Source organism: Condylura cristata, unplaced genomic scaffold (assembly GCF_000260355.1).
Source record: "Condylura cristata isolate star-nosed mole 26May11 unplaced genomic scaffold, ConCri1.0 scaffold00008, whole genome shotgun sequence".
Taxonomy (NCBI): Eukaryota; Metazoa; Chordata; class Mammalia; order Eulipotyphla; family Talpidae; genus Condylura; species Condylura cristata.
The window spans coordinates 5,513,176-5,540,436 of NW_004567109.1; the positions used below are offsets into that span (position 1 = coordinate 5,513,176).

Below are 27,261 nucleotides of genomic sequence, written 5' to 3' on the forward strand. Positions count from 1 at the left end.
ATTTATTTATTCATATAGAACTGGGGTACAAGCCAGAGGTGTAGGGGCAGCGAGAGGCTTCACCAGAGACAGGGTGGAGAATCGACAAAGTACACTACTGAGAGGAGCAGCCGGCGGGTCAGGGGAGGTCTGCCTCACCGTGTGGGTCACCTCCGGAGCCCGGTATCAAACCTACACTGAGGCGGCCGCGCTGGCTTACGGTGCTGCGTCCTAAATTGTTGCGCCACGGGGAGGGTCCTGATATGCAACTTGTAAGCCAGCTAGACACACGCTTCTCTTGTTTGCGGATGAACTACCCTCCCCAGTCCCAACAATTCCCCAAAGGCTTTTAAACTAGGCAGAAATTTGGTTCCCTTTGTTATTTGGGTGGGAGAAGAACAGGAAAAGCAACCCCGAGGGTCCAGTGTGTGCCTGGGTGCCAGGCAGCTGGTCCAAAGCTGGTTCTGCACCCCGCCCCCCCGTCAGGAGCTGGAGGGTCTCCGCTAAGTCACGCCCTTCCCAGGGGCGAGGTCTGTGGATGTGACAGGGATCTCGACAACGACATGTAGGAGCCTGAAAACCGTGAACTGCTTCAAGCAGAGCCTGCAGTTTTTTCGATCGTTGCATTTGCTTTCTACAGAAGGCGAACGTATTATCCCCCCCCATTCTGGATGGCAGAATTCAGGGTGGACTCAGCTGGCCACCCAAGGTCAAAGTCAAAGGTTTGACAGGCTTAGGTGCTTATACCAAGCCTCTGGGTTACAGCTACCTGCAGAACCACTGAGGTTTTTGGTGGAATTCAGCCCCTGCAGCTGTGGACTGAGGTCCCCATTTCCTGGCCGGCAGGCAGTGGGCTGTCCTTCCTGACCTCTAGAGGTCACCCGCATTCCCCAGCCTGTGGCCCCTTTCATCTTCAAAGCTAGAGGTGGTGGGTGGAGGCCTCTTGTATTTATAGTCTCACCCACCTCCCCTTATGACTCATTTCCCCAACGGAGCTAGAGAATGTTCTCTGCTTTTAAATTAGGTGGGGTTGGGTTAGTCCCTCGATCACCCAGGGTAATCTCCCAATCACATCTGTAGAATCCCTTGTTGCCATGTAAGGGAGGTTCCAGGGCTGAGGATGTGGTCATCTCTCAGGGCCCACTCTGCCCAGCCCAGTTCATGCCCCACTACTTGAGCTATTGCTGTGGCAGGAGAGGGGCGTGACTAGGAGACCTTCCCCTATCTGAGGACTTTTCCAAGGAATCAGTAGGATCAAAGCCACGGAATGTGGAGAAAGGTGGCTGGATGAGGTGGAAGCAGGTAAATGCCATGACCCTCCATTAGGTTTTATGTTTTAGTTCTTATACATTTAGGTCTTTTATGTACTTTAGTTAATTCTTTTTATTTTATGTAGTATAAGGTGAAAAGTCAACTTCCTCCTTTGGCAGCTACCCAGCATTGTTTGTTGAAAAACAAACTGAATGGTCTTGGCACTCTTGTCAGGATCATTTGACCATACAGGTAAGGCTTTATTTCTGAGCTATTTTATTCCATTGGTAGCTTCTCAGTACCATACTATTTTGATTACTATAGCTTTGTAATACATTTTGAAATCAGGACCTCCAAGCTTTGTTTTGATTATTCAGAGAGTCTTGAGATTTCATGTGAATTTTAGGATGGATCATTTACTTCTGCAAAAATATGCCAAGAGGGTTTCAGTTGGGATACACAGGCTCTATAGAACCTTCTTAACAATAGTTACATTTTAACAATGTTAAATCTTCCAATCTGTGAACACAAGATATCTGTTTGATTGTGTCTTCTCTCATTTCTCCAGCAATGCTTCATTCTTAACATCGTACAAAACTTTGGCCATCTTGGTTAAGTTTATTCCAAAGTATTATATTCTTTTGTTGCTACCATCAGTAAAACCATTTTTTCATAATTTCCCTTTCAGTGTGTTCATTGTTAGCACATAGAAATGCAACTGACTTTCATGTTGATCTAGTATCTCACAACTTTGCTACTGAATTGGTTTATAGTTTCTAGTAGGCTTTTTGATATGTGGAAACACTAGGGTTGTCTACATATGTGTGTGTTTATGTGTATATATATGTGTGTGTATATATATGTGTGTGTGTCTGTGTGTATGTGTGTGTCATCTGTGAACAGTAGTAATTTTACTTCTTCCTTTCAAATTCAGATTTTTTTTTTTTTTTGTCTAACTGCAATGGCTAGGACTTCCAGTATTATGTTGAATAGAAGTGGTGTCCTAATTAGGCGTCCTAATCTTGCTCCTGATCCGAGAGGGAAAAACTTTTCACTATTGAGTACACTGTGGATATTTCACGTGGGGTCTTCATTCTGTTGAGACAATGTCCTTCTATTCCTAGTCAGTAATTTTTCATAGGAGAGTTTTGAATTTTGTCAAATGCTTGTTCTATATTACTTGACCTTGTTTGTCTTTCCCCCCTTTTTTGTTAATGTGATGTGTTTTTATATGTTGAACCAGCAATCCTTCATTCCTAGAATAAATCCCCTTTGGCCATGGTATATAATTCTTATAACATGCTGTTGAATTTAATTTGCTAGTTGCTTTTGTGGATGTTTTTTGCATCAGTATTGGTGTATAGTTTTCTTTGTTGAAATGTCAGCTTTGGATAGTGGGTAACACTGACCTCTCATTTATCTTTTGAGTCTAGTCTCCATCTATAGGATGGGGATATTAATGGGACTGTCATGAGAATGAAGTGAGAAGGTGCCCACCAAATGCCCAGCTCAGGAGAACTTCAAAGCAGGTTAGTTAACAGCAAGAACAACAGTTTATGTTACAATAGGACATCTTAGCTCTACATCCAGCCTACCTTAACAGAAGGGCTGTGTCTCATAGTACCTGTTAGAAATTTTCCAGAGGAAGCAGCTGTACTAGGGGGATTCCTAGGAAACTCTCTCTTGGCCTAACATTTCGCAGAAACATTCCCCATTTTGTGGCTCATTCAAAACTTCCTGCCTGCTTTGATTTCTTAATAATGGCTTAAAAGCTTTTGAGGAATTGAAAGTACTAATGTCTGGGAAAAGAAAAACACAAGACATCACAGAGTTTCTCTCTTTGAAGGATTAAGCAAGGCTTAGAGAACCAAGACAAGTGATCAGTGAGAATGGTGTGAAAGTGATGTGCATAGCATTTACCAATGAACTAATGTGTTTTGTAAAATACTTTATTGTTTAGAACAGTTTAAGGTTTACAGGAAAGAGCCAATGGTGTGGCTTTCCCATACACACAGAGCTTCCCCCTTCACTAACATTCTGCATTCCAGTTTGGGGCAACTATAATATATATGTCACAAATGATGAGCCAATATTGATAAATTATTATTAACTAAAGCCTGTCATCTATATTGAGGCTCAATCTGTGTTGTACTTTCTGTGGGTTTTCACAAAAGTAAAATGACGAGTATCTGCTATTAAAGCAGTTTACAGGGTGATTTCACTGCCCTCAAAATCCCGTGCTCCACCTGTCCATCCCAGCCTATTCTATCTGAGCACTTAATACAACCCCTGATGTCTTTACTACTTATATTATCTTACATTCCCCAGAATTTTCTACAGTGCAAATCATATACTAGGTAGCCTTTTCAGAGTAGCGTCTTTCACTAAACACTATAAATTTGGGGTCCTCCATATCTTTTCCTGGTTTGATAGCTCATTTATTTTTATATGGATATACCACAAGTTGTTTATTCCTTGACCTCTTAAAGGACTGCTTGCTTGCTTCCTGTTCTGGGCAACTATAAATCAAAATGCTTCAAATGTGCCCTAAAATAAATGAGTACTTATATTTTTTATGAGCTTAGGTTTTCTTTGATTTCTTTTGTCAATATTTTATAGTCTTCTTCAGCTATAATTTATGCATATTTTGTTAGTAAATGATATTGTGCTTTTAATGTCATAGGCTAGTTGTTTATTGCTAATACATAGGAAAGCAATGACTGCATATTAACTTTGTATCCTGCAACCTTGCTATAATTGCTTATTAGTGCCAATTGTTTTGTTTTGTTCTAGTCCTTAAGATTTTCTACACAATCAAAAACAATTTTGTTTCTTCCTTCCTTTGCTTTTCTTTTCTTCTTGCATTATCTAGAACATCCCACACAAAATTAAAAGGAGTGGTAAAAGAGGCATCCTTGCCCTATTCTGATCTTAATAGGGAAGTTCCTGGCTCTCACCAAGAATATGAGTCAGTGTTAGGACTTTTGTAGTGTTGGGACTTGGACTTTTTAAGGTTGAAGAAACACCCACTATTCTCAATTTCTCAAGCTATTTTAAAATTATGAATGGATGTTGGGTATGTCACATGTTCTTTCTTCATTGATATTATCATTTGATTTTCCTCTTTAACACATTGATGTGATGAATTACCTTAATTTTCAAAAAACCACCTTACATACCTGGAATACATTTCACTTGGCTGTGGGATATATTTCTTTTTATATACTTTTGTTTCTATTTGCTCATGTTTTGTTGAGGAATTAGCATCTATGTTCATGTGAGATATTGATCTGCAGTTTTCCTTCTTTATCTGGTTTGGGGATTTATAAAAAGTTGGCTCATAGAATAAATTACAAAATGTTCCTTTTGCTTCTAGTTTCTGTAAGAAATTACAGGTAACTAGTATAATTGATTCTTTAAATATTCAATGGGAAAAAAAAACTGTAGTAAAGAAAAAATGAAAAACAATGAACAACTATATACCAGAGACATTTTATGGGGGTGGAGTGGGAAATGGGATCACAGATGGGGGGGGGTGGCGTGAAGGTGCACGGGACTGTGGTGATGGCACACGGGTGAAGTGGTGGTGGGAAGTTCATGGGGATGACGACGGAGATGGGAAAAGGCCCACAATGAGGAATGATGTAAAAATAAATTTTAAAAAAAAGGTGTTCAATAGAATTCCTTAACAAACCCATCTATGTCTGGTGCTTCCTGTTTGGGAAGATTATTAGTTATTGATTCAACTCTGTAGTAGATATGGGCCTATTCGGACGATCTAATTCTATGGTGCAAGTTTTGGCAGGTTATATCATTCGTGAAATTGACCCATTTAGTCTATGTCATCCAATTTTGGACTTAGAATAATTCATAATGTTCCCTTCATCATATGTCCTGCTAATGTCTAAGGAGGCAGTGGAGATGACATATCTTTCATTTCTGATTTTAGTAATTTGTAGCTTTCTTTTTTCTTGTTTAGTCTGCTAAAGGCTTGTCGGTTGTATTGATATTTTCAAATAACCAGCTTTGGTTTCATTGATCATCTCTATTTTTTTCCTGATTTTTTATTTCTTTCTTTCATTTCTGTTCTAAATTTTACTTTCCTGCTGCTTGTGTTAGGCATATATTACTCTCTAGTTTTCTAAAATGAAGGGATCAATTGTTGATTTAGCTCCTTCTTCTTTTCTAATATATACATTCAATTATATTTATGTCCCATCAAACACTGCTTTCACTGCATCCCACAAATTTTGATAAGGTTTACTTTCATTTTCTTTTAATTCAAGATAATTTTTTATTTCTCTTGAGACTTCATCCTTGACCTATATGCTAGTTAAAAACGTATTGTTTAATCAAGTATATTGGGACTTTCCTGCTTCCTGCCATAGTTTTCTAGTTGAATTTCATTGGGTTTGGAGAGCATTCTTTGCAAAATTTCTATTCTTTTAAATTTGTTAAGGTGTGTTTTGTGGCCAAGAATGTGATCTATCTTGGTGAATGTTCTGTGTGAACTTGAAAAGAATGTGTATATTTGTTGTTGTTGGATGGAGTTACTCTATAAAATCAACAAGAGCCAGATGATTAACAGGACTGTTTGAGTCAACGTTATCATTACAAATTTTCTACCTGCTGGATTTGTCCATTGCTGATGAGGAATATAACATCTCAAACTATTGTGGTGAATGTGTCTATTTCTCCTTGCAGTTCAATGGCTTTTGCCTCAGATATTCTCAGACTCTATTATTAAGCACACACATATTAGGATTATTATGTCTACTTGGAGAATTGACATTATGTAATATCCCACTTTATCTCTGAGAACTTTCCTTGCTCTGAAGTCTGTCTCATCTGAAATTATTATAGCTACCAGTGCTTTCTTTCTGTATTTTAATATTTTGAGGGACAAAATGCTTGGTAGAGATTTGCAAAGTGGTCAAACCTGAATACAAGTCAAACTAGTCAAGTCGGATGACTTTGGGCAAATTTAAATCATTCAATGCTTTGGTTTCCTGTTCTCCAAAATGGAGAACTATTTCTGTGGATTACTCTGAAGATGAGGTGTGATGATGCAGTAAAGCACTAAGCATATTCTAGGTTGTAATGTTTCATTAAAATAGTCTATGAATATAAGCTAGTATACTATTAACACAAGCTATTGGCCATTATTATATCATGAGCCTTAGTGTAGTTTTTAAGTACAAGTTCTTTGTAGAAAAGTTGGATGAGCACTCTGAGAAGATAAACTTAGAAAATAACTCAAAAATCGCAGTCTGGAGTGGATTTCCTCAGACTAGCAGTATCCTGACTGGATACAAGACTTCATGTATGCCCTGTACCCCACAGGCCAGGACCCTGAGGCCAGGGAGAATGGAGTACTTTCTTCTAAGCATTGAGAATTTCTTGTTCTTTTAATCAAAGTGAAAGGGGAATCTCCTGCCTCCTCCCACCACCACCACCATCATCACCAACAAATACGCTGCCTGGGGTCTCTTTCTTTTCAGGATATGTGGCCACACCAAGCCCCTTATTGGATCACCTGTGGTTATAAACTCTGAGTAGGTTTTAAGAAGCAACAGATATAACTTTATATGGGGAAACATTCATTATACATCAAGGTTTTTTTTTAAAGATTTATTTATTTATGCATATAGAACTGGGGTACAGGCCAGAGGCTCAGGGGCAGTGAGAGGATTCACCAGAGACAGTAGAGAGTAGAACAGGCTGACTGACAAAGTACAATGCCGAGGGGAGCTGCGGGTGGGTCAGGAGAGGTCTGCTGCGCCATGTGGTCATCTCTGGGGCTGGGGATCGAACTCATGCTGAAGTGGCTTTAGCTTCTTGGTGCTGTGCTTTAACCCGCTGCACCACCAGTGAGGGCCCCATCAAGGTGCTTTTAAAAAACTGATGTGGGGTATCATCTCAGTTTTGTTTAATCCTTTTTTAAAAAAATAGTAAGGAGAGAGAGAGAGACCCACCCACAGTGCTAACCCGTGTGCCTCTGGGGAACAGGATTGTGCGTGGTTTTAATGTCTTCTTTGTGCTTTTTTCTAGTTCTCACTTTCAGCAATATGCTAACGCATGTCATTTTTTAAATGAATACAACAAACGAGTGAACAGCAATCACTTACAGCACCTCTCCTGAATGACCCACAACCTATACTTAAATTGGGGTTTTCCAAGAAAATTGACACTTGTCACTTAGCAGCTGACCTCTCTGGGTTATCTGGGCCATTTGTGCTTTATGTCTTGCTAAAAGCCTGCTCGTGCGGGGTGAGGGGAACAAAGTGGTCAATCCCCAGACAGACATGTGCCCCAGCCGACTCCCCAGGTTCCCTTTGTCTCTGTGCTGATTCTCCCTGCAACAATCTGGACACCTACTTGGGGTCTGGAGTCAGACAAAGCCCATATCTCAGCCCCACCCAGCAGCAGGTGAGTGGCTCGGCAAGTCCTTAACCTCTCTGATTCACAATCTGGCGATTTGAGGTGTGTCCTGTGACACAGGGCCCGTGACACCTAAGCTGAGGAGCCCCAGGAATGCCGGTCCCCTTGTCATGACTCTCCTCTTCTTCCATTGCAGTCTGCTGACATCGACAACCATCACGCGCTCATTGAATATAATGAGGCGGAGGGCAGCTTTGTTCTCCAGGACTTCAATTCCCGCAACGGCACCTTCGTCAACGAGTGCCACATTCAGAATGTGGCTGTGAAGCTGTTACCTGGAGACGTCCTAAGGTTTGGTTCTGGAGGGCTGGCTTATGAACTGGTCATGGAAAACCCATCTTCGGTGAGTCCAGCCCGCTGGTTGGGCTGGGGGTGAGGGTGGGGGGGCCTGCTGTGTTGTCCTAGTGCAGCCAGGGGCCGAGACAAGGCCATAGGGTGGCGACCCTCGGGGGGCGGGGGGGGGGTGGGCACGATGCTGCCAGGGTCTGACCCGCCCAGCTGGTCCCGGCAGGAGCGAGTGCCCGCGCCCTCTTCTGGGCATTTCTTGGAATGACATGCGAGAATGGCGCGGTGGCCAACCGCAGACTTTTCCCAAACAGGCGGAGACCGGACAGGGAAGCTGGTGTGTGCTTTTGAAAACAAAAGTTGTTTTTTAGGCAGGTCAGCGCTCTGTGGAGTCCTCGCTTTGTTGGGAGAATATCTGCCTGTAAAGCGGCAGAGTGGCCGTCTGTCCTGAGTGAATGCTCAGTCCCAAGCACCTGTTACGCTACCCCTCCCCCATCAAAATGTCCCGGGGAGCGTGGCCTAAAGTCCCGCCCAGTTTCAGCAAAATGCAACGTGAAACACGCCTGTATCTGCCCGATCACGGGAGCATGCAGCCGCGGGAGGCAGGATGGGGGTGGTCAGAGTCGAGATCTGCCGCTGCTGCCCAGGGTGCTCTCAAGGGAGCCAGTAGGCACCTCGAGCCTCCGGTTCCTCGATATCCGTTCTGGTATTCCCAGAGAAGGGGCGTGTGCGCACACCCCAGCTCCCAGGGCTGCAGAGACGAAGGCTGTGAGACTCACAATCCTTTACCGGAGGAGGTTGAGCATAAATAAATCCAGTGGAGGGGATCTAGGCCGGACCCTGGGGTTGGGGACCCAGAGCAGCCCTAAATCTAGGCTCCAAGAAGGTCCATAGCTCCCTGGAGCTTTCCAGCTGGGATGGCCCATCCATCACATTTAGCTGTTAAAATCTGGGCCAGTTTTTTTTTTTTTTTCCCTGCTGTCACTACCCAGCTGCCTTATCCTGCTTGGAGCAACATCAAAGCCTGCTTGTGCTTAGAATGCAGCAGGAGAGCCTGGCAGAGGGAGGAGGGGCTCTGGGCCCAGAAGCGTCAATAAGTGGGGTTCTCAAGACGGACCCTCTCCCCCCCCCCCCCCCAGAGCCACTCTGCAGATCACCCCAGGAGCAGACTCCTAGGTAGGGGTGCAAGACTGGGTGTTTCTCATTAGACTCTAGTTCCTATTTTATGGATTCACCAGGAAACTAATTAGGACTTGGGAGAAAGAAAAAACAGTACGTTAGGAGACTTTCAAAAAGTAGCCGAACTGGTGAAAATCCAAATAAACAGCTTTGTGAACAAAGACGCTTTCTTTAAGCCCCAACACCTAAGAGCAATAGTTAAGCTGGAGGTCTGTGCGCTAGAATGCGCGCTGTGATTTCTGGCATTGAAAATTCTGAACACAGTTTATCCTTTCTTGGGGTAGCGCCCGGCTTTCAGTGCTGGCAACAGTCCAGGAGCTGCTGCTAGGCCCCGCTTTGCCTTGGTGCCAATAGCGCCCCCTTCTGGTCTCCAGCGCTAATTCTGTGATTTACATCTGTCCTGCCCTTGACCTGCCAAGTCCTCCTACGTGCTCAGTAGGTCTCCAGGTAGCCTGGAGAACGTCCTCCCTGGTTTATCAGATGCTTTTTTCCGATTGGATTGCAGCCGTGGGCTTTCACAAAGCCAGTCACGCAAGGAAAGTGTCTTTCCGGCCCATCGTATCCAGGGTCTCCGATATCCTATATCCTATATGCGTCCTTGGGAGGTTAGCTTCTCTCTCCGCGAAGCCCTGCGCACCGGCATCCTCCACTGTGAAGTCGCTGCTTCTCTCTCTTTCTATGCTCTCTGCTTCAGAAGCAAGTCTGTGTGTAGCCCACTGGCAAAGGAGAGGGGAGAGGGACAGCGAGGAGGCTGCCAGCCCCTGCAGGGGGGTGGATCCTTCGGGAAGGAAGAGGGTTTTCCCCCCATTTATTTACTCAATCAGGTGTTTGCACCAGCGTGGGCCGCTATGTATCTGCTGTGTGCTTTGGGCGATACGCAGACACTACGTTGTTTATTTCACTGCTCAAACTCTCCTAGCCTTGGCCCCTGGGCGCTCTTGTGGGTTATTCCAATGCCCCCACCCTTCTGTGTGGCATCACTTCTTACTGTGAGACCTGCCAGCCTTCTGAATACTTTCCCCACCCCAGTCCTAGAATTAGTCAAAGGTCTTTTTACCTAAGCCCTGATTGCCGGGTGCTCGCTCAGCCAGCCCTACAGGGTGTACCCAGCTGGTGCTGGCCAGAGCCAGGACAAGGCTCGCCAGTGTTTATCTCTGGGAAAGGAAGGTGTGAGGTTATTGTGTATGGGTTAGCGATACAGAGTGTGCCTTGTGGTGTTTGGTGTTTGTCTGCTGACTGTCTACACTTAAGGCGATGGAGAAAGTGTTAGCAAGGCTGATTACACAAAAGCACATGTGTCTGTGGTTATGACATTGTGAGTCGCACCGAAAGTCGAGGTTTAAGAAATAATCAAAATAAACACGAAGAAAATCTATGATACTCTGTATTGCAATTCCGCACGGTCCACTGACTCCCGGGCGCCATCACCCGCCTGGGGAGCTCACCCGCCCCTGCATCAGCACGCGTTTCCCAGCACAGATGGCCAAGCGTGAGCCCCAGTCTGAACATCGGTGGGTGTCGTGTTTGCCTGTGTGAGTAGGACAGGAGCGAATCATGCAAGATGTGCGTTGGGACTGCACATGTACATCGACCACCCACGTGGGGTTTTTTTGCTGCATTAGGTAATAGTTTTCCAATCCTGGAAAACCTTGACTTTTGGTTCTCCTCACTGTACTGATGACAGAACACGCGCCTTTATGTAATCTGCCTTGCTGAGCCTTCCCCATGGCCTTCTTAAGCGTAGACAGTCAGCAAGCAAACAAAGAAACAAAAAACTACGAGCAAGCTCTGATTTATAGCACCTCCCAATGTCTGTGGTGTAAATATTCTCCTCATGGCTGACTTCGGGCTGCAGTGATGCATCCCCTTGTAGGGCTGGAAAGACATGGGGGTGGAGAGGGGTTTCTGCGGCATCTCCAATGTGCAGACACTGTAGTAAATGAGCTCAAAGAGGCCAATTGTGATAAAATATTGTAAAATAATGAGGACGGGAGGACTGCGCTCTCACCTTTGTTTCTTCTGTAGTTTCTATGAATGGCTGTGGTTACCAGCCAGCTTCCGACACCCCAGAACATTTAATAATCAGCTCTCATGCGCAGGGAGAGCAGGCACCTGGATGCAGGTGGGGCCCTTGAGCTGCCTCCCAGATGCACATTAATAGCATACTAATGACACTTCTGTGAGCAAGCTGCCGAACTCCTGGATAATCCTTTTTCCAAGTGACCAATGTGCTTGTGTTTTCTCACACTATCTAGTGCTCCTAATTTTTTTTTAACTCAGAAAATCTCTGATTCTTCACCTAAGATTCTTTTGCCAGTATGGAAAGGAGGCATAAATCATGACTTCTAGTAACCTAGAAGCTCCGAGAACACAGACCTTGGAGTCAAACAGCATCCCCACATCTGGCTGAGAGACCTTGGGCAAGTCACTTAACCTCTCTGAGCTTCAGTTTCTTAATTCAAAAAAACAGGGGTAAAAATGCCTCTCCTCGTCCGAGACTGTTCTGGTGATGGGGTGGGGTCACGTATGTTAAGCATGGGCTCTATAATTGGTGGCTTCTCTCCACGGTGACCCTCAGCTGCCAGGGTCTTGGTAACTACTCGCAAAGGGCGGGTGCTCAATAAACTCTCCAAGAGCCAGTCCTGGCTCCCCACCTGCTCCCCAGCCTCCGGGCCTCCCTCACAGAGTCCAGGTGGCCTGCCCCATTCAACCTGCACCCTATATGATTTCTTGAGTAAATCATTGACTGACTGGTGTTTGTTCAAGCTTATTATACACACATCAGCTGGCGTGGTCCTCCTGAACCCAGGTGGCTGGCAACCTGCTGTTTTAAAGGTAGAGTGGAAGAAATCAGAAATATAACATATGCTTCCTCAATAACAAAGTCATAAAGAACCCTGGAACATAGGGTAAGAGGATGAGGGAAGGAAGAGGGAAAGGAAGATGTGGACTGGAGTATCGAAAGACTGGTTAGCTGACCCTGACCCCCGGCTCCAAGCTGCAAGGACTTTCTTTTGTTTGTTTGTTTTTTAAAGATTTATTTATTTATTCATATAGAACTGGGGTACAGGCCAGAGATGTGGAGGGTGAGAGGATTCACCAGAGACAGAGTGGGGAGCAGAACAGGCAGATCGATGAAGTACACTGCTGAGGGGAGCAGCGGGCGGGTCAGGAGAGGTCTGCCAGGCCATGTGGTCACCTCCGGGGCAGGCGGGGATCGAACTCATGCGGAAGCGGCTTTAGCTTCTCAGTGCTGTGCTTTAACCCGCTGCGCCACCAGGGAGGGCCCTTTCTTTTGTTTTTTTTGTTTTTTTTTTTTTGTTTTTTTTAAGAACTGGGGTGCAGAACAGAGTGCAGGGGGTGAGAGGATTCGCCAGAGACAGAGTGGGGAACAGGACAGGCCGATCGCCTGAAACACACTGTAGTGGGCGGTCAGGAGCAGTCTGCTGCGCCCTGTGGGTCACTCCCTGGCCCGGGATCGAACTGGTGCTGCATCGCTGCAGACCACTTCATAGTGCTGCGCTTTAAGCCGTTGCACCATGAGGGAGGCCCCTTCCAGGGCTTTCTGATGTCCAGAAGTCCAGCCTCGCTTTTCATGTGACTCTTTTTCTTGCGCTTGCCCCTGCCCATTTCCTTATCACCAACAAGTTCGGGGCAGCGGGAGGGAGATGGACAAATGTGTGATGGACAAAGGAGAGCAGGCCCCCGACATAGGCGGCACACCTGTGAACTTAGATTGTGGGGAGGGAGGGTCGGTGAGAGAGACCCAGACACAGGGAGGAGAGAAGTCACCAAACCAGACCCCGTTTCCTCTCCACATCTCCCTGAACTTGGGGAAACTCCCGCACCTCACCAAGCCTCGCTTATAAAAGGAGTAAGGAAGCCTCTGCCTTGCAGGCGATGACGCCTTTCACCAACAGGCACCAGGAAAACAGCCCAGAGAGCTTTCACAGGAGACGGAAGCCAGGCCCAGCCCTCCGAGCCGCGCCTCTCACGGCTCACGGGGATCTAGGTGCTGTCCACTGAGACTTAAGGGCAGCCACCTCCCCCGGTCAGGTGATGCTATCACCTACGGATATTTACAGAGCGCCTGCCAGGAATGGGTGCGCTGGGTGCTGAGCGCAAAGACTAGCAAGACCTTCTGAATGGGCCCTGCCATTCAGAGCACTGGACTTTGGGGATAATGGAGCCTAAAAGCCAGAGAGCCTGGAGTGCAGGTGGAGAGCAGGCCGCGGCTCTGAGCGCTGGCCCAGCGCCCAGTTACTGCCCACTCACTCAGCAGGTGAGGACCTGCCCTGCATGTGCCAGCTGCTGGGACACAGTGGCAAGCACAGTGGGCGAGGAGGCCCTGTCCACTCAGAGGTGACCTGTGACCCACTCAGCAACCGACTCACTTCTGGATGTGTGGCCCAGGGACGGTCACCAGGCCTTGTTCACCCCAGAGCACCAGACTATGCGTGTGAGCCTCTCGGTAGGGTGCCCGGCGTAAAGTGCACCTTGGGAAAGGTGGTGTGGCCATGTGCAGTGTGGCCCAGAGTAGAGGACACCACCCACAACTTACAACCAGTCCGGGTGGGCTTCCTGGAGGAAGTGACTTATAACAGCAGTGATATGGGTCAAGGGGTGGAGACTGCCTCAGCTGGCTGTAACCTCCCGGGTCTGCTTGTCTGCCCCTGCAGGCCTTCTTCCCATGGATGCATGGCCCGACTCTCTGGTCAAGGTCACAGCCGCCTCGGGCCACTCAGCAGCCAAAGAAGTCTCCCTCACCACCGCAGACGCCCTTCCATCAGGGCGCCCGGCCAGCCCCCATGCAGAGGAGCTGGTCCCAGGGGTTCCCCAGGCCCAGCATGGTCCCACCTGCCCCCAGACAGCGGCCTGTGAGCACCGGAGGGAAGATGTTCTCCTTCATGATGGACAGCTCCCAGGGGGCTCCCTTCATCAAGCAAGGTATCCCCAGGCTTCTCGGTTGGGGGGGGCAGGGGGTGAGGGGACAAGAGCCATGAGAATGGGTTTTGGACTTTGCTCATTTTCTCTGATTCTAAAAACAACCTAGACAATTGTTGGGGGGTGGAGGGGTGGGCAGAGAACAGGATAAACAGAGAGGGGAACGTGTAGCTGGTGTGCATGTGAGTGTGCTCTGAGAGGAATGTGTAGCCTGTGTGAGTGTGAGCAGTGCGCACTCTGAGAGGAATGTGTAGCCGCTGTGTGTGTGAGTGTGCACTCTGAGAGGAGTGTGTCATGTGAGTATGCGCTCTGAGAGGAGTGTGTCATGTGAGTGTGCGCTCTGAGAGGAATGTGTGTGTGTGAGTGTGTGCTTCAAGGGGAACGTGTAGCCGGTCCATATTTGCACACGGTCTCAGATGTGCAGACACTGAGATCTGCCACTGAAACCCCCCTTGCCCACGACAGCCCCAGGAGGGGTGTAAATGCTTTATTACCATTTTACAGGGGAGAAGAATCTGAGGTTGCTGAGGAAAATTACCCTAATCTAATGTTCACCAGTCAGACTTAAGGCTGGTTTTCTGTGACTGTCACTCAAACCTGGTCACTGGGGCCTCATACAGCCTCAGGGTTTCCTCCCCCACACCCCCTTGGGGCCCCAGTGGCATTTGGGAAGGTTTCCCACTGTCGCTTTCCTCTTGGCCTCTTCAGCCTCCATGTGGAGTTGCCGGTGACTTAGCCCCCCGTGTGGCTCCTGGGTCCCCGCCACATCAGAGGCCCCGTTCTCTGCCCTCAGTGCCCCAGCCCCAGGCCCCTCTGAGGAGCTCTCAGCTCTCTAGCGGGCTCCACACCCTCCCTGGTCTTGTCAGGAACACGCACCACTTTGCCTTCCTCACCACTGAGAGAACAGTTATAACGCACAAACCCAGGAGTATGTGAAATCGGATGATGTCACTGTCGTGAAAGGAATCTTCATGTCATCACTCCTCCAAATTAAGAAGTTATTCAGTCATTTCCCCCCAACATTTCCATATAAAATTATCAATACACAGTAAATCAAAGAATTTTGCAGAGAACCCCACACCTAATTCTGCCATTAAGTTGTTGCTGCTATACTCTAAACAGCAAATCTACCTGTCTTGACATCCTCATATTCGTTCATGATTCCCTCTTACTTATGATGTATTTCAAAATAAATCACAGGTGTGATTTGATCTGCAGTCTTCCTTCTAAATATTCTAGCATCTGAACAACAGCGAGATAGTATTTGACTTTGGATGTAAAATTAACACACAATGTGTATCCGTTATCGAATATCACATGACAAATTTTCCCAAAGCTCAGCACTCTAAAGCAAATAAAAGGAAACATGCATTGTTATATACAGTGGCTGTGGGTGGGGAATTTGGCGGAGCTTAGAAGGATGGTGGTGGCTTGGGGGCTCTGTATGCTGTAGTCATCTGAAGGCTTGACCAGGGCCTGGGGAATCTACTTCCAAGGTGGGACTGGCACATGGCTGTTGGCAAGAAACCTCAGTTTCCTCACACACAGACTGTTCCAGGCGGGGGAAGAACCACCCTTCCACACTTAGTTGTCACCTTCCTCCTTCCATGGGCAATAAAAACTCAGCACCTGGGCCAAGTCTTAGTGGCAAGAGTTTATGGAAGGGGGGGAGGAAGGATTGTTAAGAACAGAAATTCTGTGGGGTGACTTCTTAAAATATCCTGATGTACTGTATTTTTCCCAATAAGAGAATCATTTGGACCTAACATCAGCAACCTACTTTTTAATATTCAGTAATTAATTCATCACGAACATCTTCCCATTCCAATAAACTCATTGCATGATGGCTGAGCCCATACGCTCTGAACCCAGCAAACATAGATTTAAACTTTGACTCTGCCACATACTAGCTGTATGACCTTGGGCAAGTGACTTGACATCTCTGTGCCTATGGTCCCTCATTTATAGGACAGATGGTAATAATAAGACCTATCTTGTGGGGTTGTCATCAGATGAAATGGGATCTTGAGTGTAAGTGCCGGGCCACGTGCCTGGCCCATAATGAACATTGCATGAATACTGAGTCTTCATTATGAAGTTATTATCTTGTAGTCATGACTTCCAATGTGTAGAGAGATACCCCAAATCCCAAAGGCACAGTTGAGGTATACAAAGCTCCCCTGATGAGGGCTGGTCATTTGTTGATAAGTACCAGAGAGATCAGATGACTGGAATTTTGGCAAATGGCAACAGCTGGAAGCTTCTTAGAGCACCTCTGTCCCCATGCCTGCCAGGCCCTCCTGGCCCTCCCTCAGATTCTCCCCAATGGAACCCTGAGGCATTTGTTGTCAATGGCCTCCGGCCAATTTGGTCACACATAGACCTTAGGTTTTTTCTGATAATTAACAGCAGCTAGTAAAGGAATTTGGGAGTGGAGAAGAGTAACTGCCAGGCACCTCCCTGACTGGGCCTAAAGAAGAGAGTGTCATGGCTCCTTGTCCACTCATGTACCCTTCACACACACAGACTCTGGGTGTCATTTGGCCTCTGCTGTGCTTGAAGGACTCAGCCATCACTTTGCAGAGAAAGGTCACACAAGGCACCAGGGTCCCAGAGGTGTCTGAAGTTACCCCTAGAGATGGCTTCAGGCAGTAGAGCTAATGGAGATGATACAGGGAGCCTGGAGGGTTCAGACCCCCTGTATGTACCTCAGCCTTTCTACAGAAGCCTCCATTCAACTTTTGGGAGTCCATTTCTATCACTCAGTGTAACAGGTAATAGACCACCATTTTTGCCAATAAAAACACACCTCTGGCCTGCAGTTGAAGGAGAGCCTTCAGTGGGGCTGCAGCTCTGTCAGATGGAACAGTGTCCAGCCCCCGCCCCACACCCACATTAGGGCTCCTGATTAGGGATAAAGACCTCCCTAGGTTGAAAATTGAATGACCTGCACAAACAGAGCATCAAATAGACTATGCAGAATAGTTTTTCAATAAGTCACAGACCTGTGACAAGCATTAGTCCAAACTCAAGGGAATGTTACTGTCAAGCCTGACCATAAAAGTAGCTTTTGCTTTTAAGTGTGTGGTTAGATTTGTTTTGCTAGTTTATATGTGTGTGTTTGTGTGTGTGTGTATGTATGTATATGTGTATAAATATATATATGCTTAAAATTAGATGCTGTTCATGCATCATTAATTGCTGGGCTTTACATTTGTCTGTTAAATCAATCTGATTGAGCTGTTCAGATCTTTCCCATCTTCGGTTACATTTTTTATTAACTTGATCTATTAATTATGGAGAGAAAAATATTAAAATGTTTCATGATAATTATAGAGATTTCCATTTCATCTTACAATTTGGTAGTTTTTGCTTTTTTTATTTTGAAGTGGTGTTATTAGGTGCATGCATATTTGAAATTGTGATGTCTTCCTAGTATACTGTATATTTTTAATTAGGTAGCTCTTTCCTTCCTTAATACTTTGACTTAATAATACTTTGACTTACTGATTGATAGCATTATATAAATATAACAGCAAAAAAAATTGAATTGAGATGCTTCCCCTTTTATATTTATTTTAAAGGTTAATTTTTAAAACTCATTTATCCCCTATTCACTTTTTTATATCCAGTTATATATGTTGGCCAGAAAGGATGTAGTCAGTAAAGAAGGAGGAGAACCAGGAAAAGGTTCTAGGTCTGTGTTTTCTAGGACCATGGCCAACAGCCATGTGTAAACACGACTGAGGAGCTAAATGGTTCATTTTCATTAATTAAAATTGAAAATCTGACCCCTAATCAGTTATCAGAAGGTTTTAAACAGGCTTGGAGCATTTTGGAAATGTGATTCTCCTTTTTCAACTATCAGCTTTTGTAAAGTCTAAATATGGATCAAATTCTTCCGTTGAAAATTTAGCTTCCAAATTGAGATGCAGCACACATATAAAATAAGCCTGTTCAAAGACTTGGTACTTAAAAAGAAAAAGAATGTAAAATATCTGTTTTTTTGGTCCTGACTATATGTTGAAATGATAATATTTTAATGTGTTATATAAAAAGTTATTAAAGTTAATTTTATCTCCTTTTTAATGTGACTACTAGGAAATTCCAAATTGCACTGCATAGCATGCATTATTTTTCTATTAGACAACTCTGCAGTAGTCAGTTAAGATGCAGCTCTCAGCACACAGGGGGTAATGGAGGGGACTGAACTAAACAAAGTTTTTCTGAACAAAAAAATTAACAAAATAAGTGCACCACATAGTGTTTGCAGCATTATAATAGCTAAAATATAGAAACAACCTAAGTGTCTATGGATGGGTGAATGAATAAAGAAAATGTGGTGTCTGACTTTGGATGTGTCTGCCAGCACAGGTGGTAAATGGCTTGGACATAACTGAGGGAATTTTCTTGTTTCCTTTGGGAAGAGTTTCATTGGATTGTTTGGTTTTATTGGTTTTGAGAAACAACTAAGAAACCCAACCCATTGAAATGCAAAATCAGAACTCTCCTGTGACCCCAGCCTGTTCTGGCATAGACAGTGAAGTGGTTGAGAGTCCTGCCCAGGGCCAGTGATTAACAAGCAGAACTGCAACTTCCCCAGGACCAAGGCCATTGGCTATGTCCACCAGTGGGCCTGGAGGCCATGGACATGTTTGGGACCTGAAGGAAAACTCACTGGCTCCAAACTACATTTTTAAAAATGCAAAATCAGAAAGAATGCATGAAGTAATATGTATAAATGCGTCAGTGCAACCTCATTAGTTATTAATGTTAATGGGCATTAATGTTTCATTACCTTTGAAAACAATTGGTTCAATTTCTCACTTGTAAGAAGACAAGAATGCATAGCCATTGCCCAGATATCATAATCAGTTGAAAATTAAAAATATACCTCTTGGGCCATGCCATCTCAAAAACAGAATTACAGAAATCACATTCAAAAGTTTCAACACTAAAAAAAGTGAGATGTGATATGTTTGATGTGATGAACAATGGAACCTCCAATTAAAACAATACCAGAGCCCCCTGGAAATCATATAAACAGTCCTAGTAATATTGATGCTAATTTAGAAAAAAATCAAGAAAATTTAAATGTCTATCTAGTAGATCCTAGTTAAATATACTTTGACAGTCTTGCACAATGGACTGCTTTTAAAAAAAAATACAGTATAACTGCAGACAATGGAAGGTGTTTTTGATATATTATCAAGTGAAAACCAAGCTGGAGAAAAATCTCTGTAATGTAAATCTATTTCTGGTTTTTTTAAAGACATAATTGCAATAAAAAATGCTGACATTTAGTGCTCAGTGGTCTACATCAATGACCAATCATATTTTGTGGTAGAGCCAGACAGTAAATATTTAGACTTAGTGTATATTAGGCTCTTTCTGGCAACTAGTCAGCTGTTTTTGTAGCTGGAAAACATCTGCAAATAAATGTAAATAAATGACCGCAGCTGTGTTCCAATAAAACTTTATTTACAAAAACAAGCAGAGGGCCAGATTTGGCCATAGGGCCATAATCTACCAACCCCAGCTGTACATTATTATTTCATGTAGTGTTCAAGTAGCCCTTCATAACAGTGTCCCTAAGCGAAATATCTGGAAAATAGACTTAAGAGTGAATGACCTGTCCAGGGCCATCAGCTCCTTCTGGTTTGTTTTCCTGAGTCTTCTCTCTGCCCCTCCTCCTCCAGGGTGAACCCCAGTGTTAAGAAGAGGTGTATGTAGGTTTAGGTACATATGGGTGTGGGTAGATGTGTTTTAACTAAACCTAACTCCTGCAAGGCTTAGAGTCAGAAGAAGTCAGAGAGGAAGCGATGTCTTCTAAGGAGGCCTGGGTGTCTTCCTAACCTTTGGCTTCTGTCACTTCAGTTACCAAGTGAGCATCACACTGGTAGCTGGGCTACAGCCTGATGTCAGCTGTGGTCTGAGTAAGTGTGGCTCTCTCCCTTCCCCAAGCTCTTATGTGGCAGAGAAAAAGTCTAGACTAAAGAGACCCCTCACGGTGAACCAAATAACTCTAGGAAGAGGAATGAGGTGACTTGTTTTCTTTTCTTTTCTCCTCTTTTCTTTTCCTTCATTTCTTTTCTCTTTTTTTTCTTTTCTTTCAGTGCTTTTACTTTTCACCTTTTCTGCAATGCTTTCACTGGCTTTCTGTGAATATGTACCACCGTGTACCTTTTAATTACATAAGAGGCAAATCTCAGGGGAAATACCTGTGCAGGTTAACCTGAAATGTTCTCAAGGCCCCAGGGAAACTCACCGTCTCCTCTGTGCTGTCTGTCGATCTCGTGTGTTAGTGTGGGCCAGTGCCATGGACCTGTCGGAAGCATCAGTGACTGAGGAAATTCCTGGAGCAGGAATTCCCAGGGAGATTTATATGGAACAGGACCTGAGCCAGCATGAAAAGGTGAGGGGAGGGGTCTTGGGGGCAGGACAGAGCTATGCAGCAAGGGGAGCCCACCACCGGCTCTTGTTACCTGTGACCCGGCATTTCTCTCTTGTGTGACTGTTTCCGAGAAACCACCCCTAGCTCCCAGGTCATGCCACCAAAAGTTTGGTAACTGCTTATTTTATCCCAGAGAACAACATCCACAGCCACAAAGTAGTAAGCACCTGCAGGGTGCCCAACATGTCCCGCACGCGTGATATTCAATTAACTTGTTTAATCTTCACCTCGTCAACCCAGATTTCATCACCCTGGTTCCACAGACAAGGAAACAAAAGTCCAGAGCAGCGAAGTGACTTGCTGAGGCTGCACAGTGTGAGGGAGACGGCTGGAATTCAAGCCCAGGTCTAGTTAACTCCCAGCCGGGGCCTCTAACTCCCACACAGCAACCACTGGGTCAACCCCGGGCGATGGACTGGCGGTGGGGAAATGTGCTAACATGAAGAAGTAAACGCTGAGGCCAGAGAGCAGTGAGCCAAGAAAAGCTTGTTAAAGCAGCAGAGAGACTCAGAGAGTGAAACAGGAACAGAAAACAGAATGGGTGATCTTGAGCAGTCCTGGAAAGGGAACCATTGGTTGCTCCACCTGAAAACCAGCAAGCTTGCCTGAAGGCCCAGGGCCTGGGCTGTGGGAGCTTCGCAGACTAAGGAGCAGAGCGGCCCGGAGCGCGTGTCTCCTGGAAACCGCGATTTCAGGCTGCACGAGGCTCTGACACAGGTGTCAGGCTTGGGGATTGTTGCCCTAAGGGGGAGGCAGTCAAATGCTGCATCTGTCATCTCTTGCTGCATTATACAGGACCCCCAAGTGGCTTAAAGCAGCAAGCTCGATTTCCCAGGATCTACAGGGGACCCCACTAGACATTTCTTCTCAGGTGTCCCCTGGTCTCATTCACGTAACCATTGGCCAGTTGGGTCAGTGGTCTCGCGTGACTTCACCCCCAGGTCTGGGGCCTCAGCCCAGATGCCTGAATTGTGGGTCCTCACTGCACCTTGCTTTCCACCCAGTGTCTTCATAATATGGTGGTCTTGGGGTTCATCGTGGGCCAGACAGAAGCTGTACAGCCTGTTAAGAACTTGTCTAGAGATTGTTCTACTTCGTTTCCACCAAATTCTCTTGGTCAAACAAGTCACAGGGCCAGCCCAGACTTAAGGAGCAAGGACAATAGACTCCACCGCTTGCGAGCAGAAACTGCAAAGAATTTGTTTCGTATTTTAATCCAGCCCCGTTGTTAAACTATAAGCATAATACAATCACATTTTTTCCTTTTTTTCTGTTGGTGAGCTATTGTGCTCCAGAGGGCCAACTGCAAGTGCAAGTGGCAATAAAAAAAATTAGCTTAAGCCAAAGTTTATTTTTGGCATGTATTAATTTAGCTACTAGAAAATGTAAACATTGGCTAGCTTCAGGTAGGGCTAGATCCAGGAGCTGAAATGATGTTGTCAGCATAATCCCCACCTCCTACCAACCTCTCCTCTCTGTTTCCCTTGGAGTTTGGCTTTCTGCAGCAGGCTGGCTTCTCATGTTGGAAAGGACAAGTTCAAGGGCACAAGCATAGGAATGCAATGTCCATGCTTCAATGGAAGACAAGAGCCTTTCCTGGAACCAATATGTGAAATCTTTGATGGGTCTTAGACGTAGGGAGGGGGCCTGGGAGGGAGCAGGGTATGACTGACAGACCCACCAAGAGCACAAGGAAGGCGCTGAAAAGGCAGAAACCAAACCCTGCAGGCTTCCTTCCGCCCCCTGGGCCCAGGACAGAGGAAATAGTAGCTACTTGGCAATGAATAATTGATAAGCACCTGACTGACCTGGAAGCTTGGGAAGGCATAATTGGGTGGAATGGGGCTGCCTGGGAGGATGGAGTCTACTTGACCTTGTCCTTGAACTTTTGCTACAAACATTTGCCAGGACCCCATGGAAAGACCCCTGCAGCAATACCAGCTGGAGGCAGTCAGGGCTGTACCCTGTCCTTCCTCGGGTCAGGGAGCTAGAAGCCCCTGAGGCTGCCCGGGTGGCCCCCCAGGCCATGAGCTGGCTGGAAACTGACCTTTTAGCTCCTTCCACCTGGTGGAAAACCGTTGCAAGAGTGGGAAGCCCTTTCAAAGCAGAATTCTGTGGCTACCTTAAAATTTGGGGGGTTATTCAGTCCTTCTGACATTTTATTGATGACTTCCAGTAAGAAGTTTGGGGTCTTTTGCGATATATCACATTATTTAGTTGCAAACTTCATTAGTTTGTTATACCTGTGGGCAAAGTCGGTCAGCAAGTTTCCTCCCAGTCTAAAGTTTGTATGAGCCACACGAACAAATGGCCATTTCTGTCTCATTACTTCCCAGCTTCAGTTACCTGGAATAAATTTTTATTTATACTCACAAAAGGCAGAGAGTGCCAGAAAAGAGGAAAGGGAGAAAGCATGATTTCAGAACATGTTAAAGTTTTTAAATTAAAAAGTAGCCCTCATTATAAGCAGAAGGTGATGAAGGAGATTGTCATCTTCCTAGGTACTTTTCCCCTGTGAACTGGACTGGATATTATAAATAAAAAATAACCTCAGTTAACTTTCTAGCAACCAAAGTTCCCAAGTAAAAAGGTAATTATCCATATGATAGCATAATTTTAGGCAAAAAGCAAATTTCTGCACCAGTGACGTATAAACAGCCTTGACAGGAGTTTATTGTATTTTAAAGATTTATTTATTATTTATGCATACAGAACTGGGGTACAGGCCAGAGGCGCAGGGGCAGCGAGAGACTTCACCAAAGACAGAGTGGGGAGCAGAACAGGCAGACAGACGAGTCCACTGCTGAGGGGAGCAGCGGGCGGGTCAGGAGAGGTCTGCCGCGCCATGTGGTCACCTCCGGGGCCGGGAATTGAACTCGCACTGAAGCGGCTGCTGCTAGCTTACAGTGCTGTGTCCTAACCCGTTGCACCACCAGGGAGGGGCCCAGTGCCTTATTTTAACCAAATTCTTACTTCAATGAGCTTTTCCACATAACAGACACAGCCATGAAAGTCTGGCCTTACCTCTCTCCCTGCCTTCACCTTCCCGAAAGAATCCCTGGGTATTTTTCCTACATTTTCTTGAATGGCTTCAGCCCTGCACCCAGACCCCCACCTAGTAAACTTCCCTTCTGACCTCCACCCAGGACGAAATAATTCTGTTGCTGGGGAAAGAAGTCAGCCGGCTCTCAGATTTTGAACTTGAATCCAAGTACAAAGACGCCATGATAGCGAATCTGCAGAACGAATTGGCCGACCTGAGTCAAAAGCTGTCGGAGTCAGTCACCTCCAGACAAGAGAGGGTGGTCTCACAGGTGGTTCTGGATGAAGACATCAGTGCCAAACAGAAAGAGATCCAGAGCCTGAAAAACCAGGTAGGACTCAGAGGCCAGTCAGGGCCTTAAAGTAACCGCCCAGGTGACAGCTCCCAGGTGAGTCCGCAGGAGCCGCCCAGGTAGTTAGGGAAGGATGAGTCAGCGTAGGGAGGTGGATTAACACGCATCACCCTGGGATTAGGGCCCTGGCAAGGGCTGAGCCTACAAGAATATTCGGGTTTTGAAAGCGCCTGCTACATGCAAGCGGTGAGGTCAGGCTCCCGTGCATCGGCTTGAGCCGACACAGAGCATTCCACAAGAGCGAGGGAGGCTCAGAGACCCCCGAACTTGGTAGGCTTGCACAGCAGGGGAGCGGAAATGATGCCGTTCCAAACCAAGTCTGCCTCCTGGCAGACTCCACGCTCCCTGCCATGACCACCTCTCGCCCCCACCCCATCCCAGCCAGATCAAGCTGTGGGCTAGCAGCTGGAGGTGAAGACAAGGAAGCTCCCTGCCCCACTCAGTGTCTTCCAACCCCTGAAGGCTGCTGCTGGCTTTCTCATGGGGAATTTCATCAAACAAGAATTCCCCACCTGGAATGTCTGGATTTAGCAGCCATGGGCTTTTCTCTTGAAACTAGATCCAAACACTATTTTTTTCGAGAACCGCTTTAACCTTGGCTGCTGATCTTATAGCTGGAGTACATCTCAACGAGTTGATGAAAAAGAAATTGGCCGCTGTGAATTCTGACCTCGGTGCAGGTGCTGCCTAACCCTGGCTACTGTGAGGCCTTTGCTCTCTGGCTCCCTGTTTCTTGCCTTTCTTCCTGGGACCGGGTCAGTTGGAGTCCTAGAGATGGCGCCCTAAAAAGGACACAGGTTGTATGTCGTAAACCTAGGAGCTTCTCCCAGGAGAATGTAAGCTTCCATTCATCCATCCAAGTGGATATTTACTGTGTGTGCCAGTCCTGTGGCAGGCCACTTCCAGGCTCTGGGAATCCAGCAAAAACCAGGCAGACCTGATCCTTGCCTCCCGGCGGTCACTTACCAGTGAGGGAGACAAAATGACCAAGCAGACATTTCCATGCTCCAATACTTAAAACAACAAATGACTGTCTTGACTTTCATTGTCTGAAAAAACAGCAAAGGCAGAGCGCCATAGGAGCTACCCCCACAAACAGCCATAGCCCCTTGGTAAGCACCCTTTTCCAGTCTGAACCCCATTTTTCAGTGGCTGGAGAACTAACCCCTCTGGTCATCTTCTGGCTTTAGAGCTTTCCTGAGCCTAAGTGGGGTGTCTGGTCCAGGAGCAGGAACAAAGAGGAACAGTCCCTGCATTGCTGTACCAGCGGGTCACCCTTTGAGTATTGTTTAAAGTGGTGAATGATTGCTGGGGAAAATGTTTTCCAAAGAAATTATCCAGGACTAATGGCCCTGATTCATCATCCTGTCGCCTCCCGGGGCCCGGGTCTTCACTCACCCCCAGAACCATTCAGAACAAGGCGTTTCTGGACTAGAGGCTGCAATTGCTTTGGACTGGTCCCACATTGTCCCGCAAATTCTAGCTGCAGAAGTATTCTCTGCCTGCAGATCATTCGGCCGCGGGATCACCACCCGGCAGGTCCATTTATTGCCCTGGTTACTGACTTTGCTCCCAGGCCCAGGGCTAATCAGCAGCCCGCTACCTCCTGGAGACAAGTCCTTCTCCTGACGCTAACTTTCTTAGGGGAGTCAGCGTCCATTTTCTGACCTAGCAAAACCGACATTAGCTATCTTGGAATTTACAGTAATGAAAGGCCGTAACTTTGTATTTACTGGGGGGTGGGGGGGTGATGAGAGTGATGGAGATGTTTCAGGATGATTTGGAATTTTACCACAATTTGAAATCCTAAAACTCTGGCACTTGGATTGAAATATTTGACATCTGTCGGAAGCACCGAGTTCGAGCGCGGTGCGCCTACTTGCCCATCCCTTCTGGAATCTTCTCTCTGTGTGGTATCATGAAAATAGACGTGTTAGGCTAAGAGCTGGTGGTTTTTCAAAAGTCATTCGGTGTCTCAGGTGCCCCGGGGGAAACGGAAGCATAACTGCCCCAAATAACATAGAACCTGAACCACCAGGACGCAAGAAGTGAGTCAGAAAACCTGTGACATCCTGATGCTTCGGTTAATTCTACCACAGCAAAATTGACAAGATTCTCAGGGAGCAGCCAAGAGCAGGGGCTGTCTGGTGGCGCCATCTGGTGGCGAGCCCGCGGCTCAGCCGACATCGTCGCTCGCCCGGGAGCAAGATTCGCGTTTAACGAGGAGACTGTGGATGCGCTTCGTACGCGGGCGGAGGAAGGGATTCCTAGGAAAATAAGCTATTGTTATTATTAGAAGGAATTAATTTTATGATTTATTAATAGTTAAATATTAATATTAAATATTGGTTAATGATATATAACCAAGCCCCTTCGTGGGCCCAAAAATATAGACTGGTGGACACTGACCGCGCCCTCTGCTGTCCCATTCCGTAGTGAAAGCTAAAAAGACCCCAAAGACCAGTGCAGATGCCCCCGCCCGGCCCGGGAGAAGGGCCGAGCCTCTGGCAGACCCAGCGGGCCTCTCACCGCGTTCCTCTCCGCAGGTCAGCGCCCTCCAGAAAGGCTACAGCCAAGTGCTGTGCCAGACCTTGTCGGAGAGGAACTCAGAAATCACAACCCTGAAGAAAGAGGGCGAGAGCCTAAGGCGCGACAAGGCCCTCTCCGCAGGTGAGCAACCTGCGCCTCCAGCCCCAGCTCCGCCCTCGCCTCCTGCCACGGCCGGGCAGGCCACCGTCAGCCGCTGCACCTTTGCTCTCTGAACCCGGCTGCAGCCTCGGGGGTCTCCGCAGCCCTGTGGGCTGCTGGGGACCCCTGAAGTAGGGTCGCACGTGCCAGTCACAGGGCAGGGCCCGACTCAAGGGCGGCGCGTGTGGACTCCGCGCGGTTCTCGCCAGCAAGAGCTCAGGATCGGGAGGGCCGGGCCCTCCCGGCCCTTCCATAAGCAGCTCACCGGTCCCAAGCCGAGCGCGGGCTCCAGGGCGTCCGCCCCGAGGCGCCCACACGCCAGGGCCCCCGGGCGGAGCGAGGCACCGCTGGCCCAGCGCGGGTCACGCGAAGGAGCCGCGAGGGCGCCCCAGGCGCAGCTGCTCGGAGCCCGCGGCTCTGGCCGAGACGCGTTTACTGGGCGCCAGCAGGTGTCCGCTCCCTCCCCTGCGCGACAGCCGGTGCCTGTGCGCCTGCGCTCACATTTGGGGGGGTAACATGCAAGTAAGCAGGTAAAGAAAGAATGTTTCAAAACTTATGAAATTTTATTTTACAAAGTTTATAAAATTCATAAGTTTATTTTACAAAATTTATAAAAATTATGAAATTTATAAAATAATTCATGTT

General features: G+C 46.6%; 1 protein-coding gene across 1 annotated transcript in view; it reads left to right on the forward strand.

The window, feature by feature from the left end:
• FHAD1 (forkhead-associated (FHA) phosphopeptide binding domain 1) overlaps window positions 1–27,261 on the forward strand; it is an 88,610-nt gene that overhangs the window by 4,388 nt on the left and 56,961 nt on the right. Inside the window, exons 2-6 of the mRNA XM_004679337.1 lie at window positions 7,808–8,014; window positions 13,815–14,082; window positions 20,385–20,494; window positions 23,680–23,907; window positions 26,475–26,598. Of these exons, the coding sequence (XP_004679394.1) occupies window positions 7,808–8,014; window positions 13,815–14,082; window positions 20,385–20,494; window positions 23,680–23,907; window positions 26,475–26,598 (937 nt within the window). The remainder of the gene's footprint in view (window positions 1–7,807; window positions 8,015–13,814; window positions 14,083–20,384; window positions 20,495–23,679; window positions 23,908–26,474; window positions 26,599–27,261) is intronic.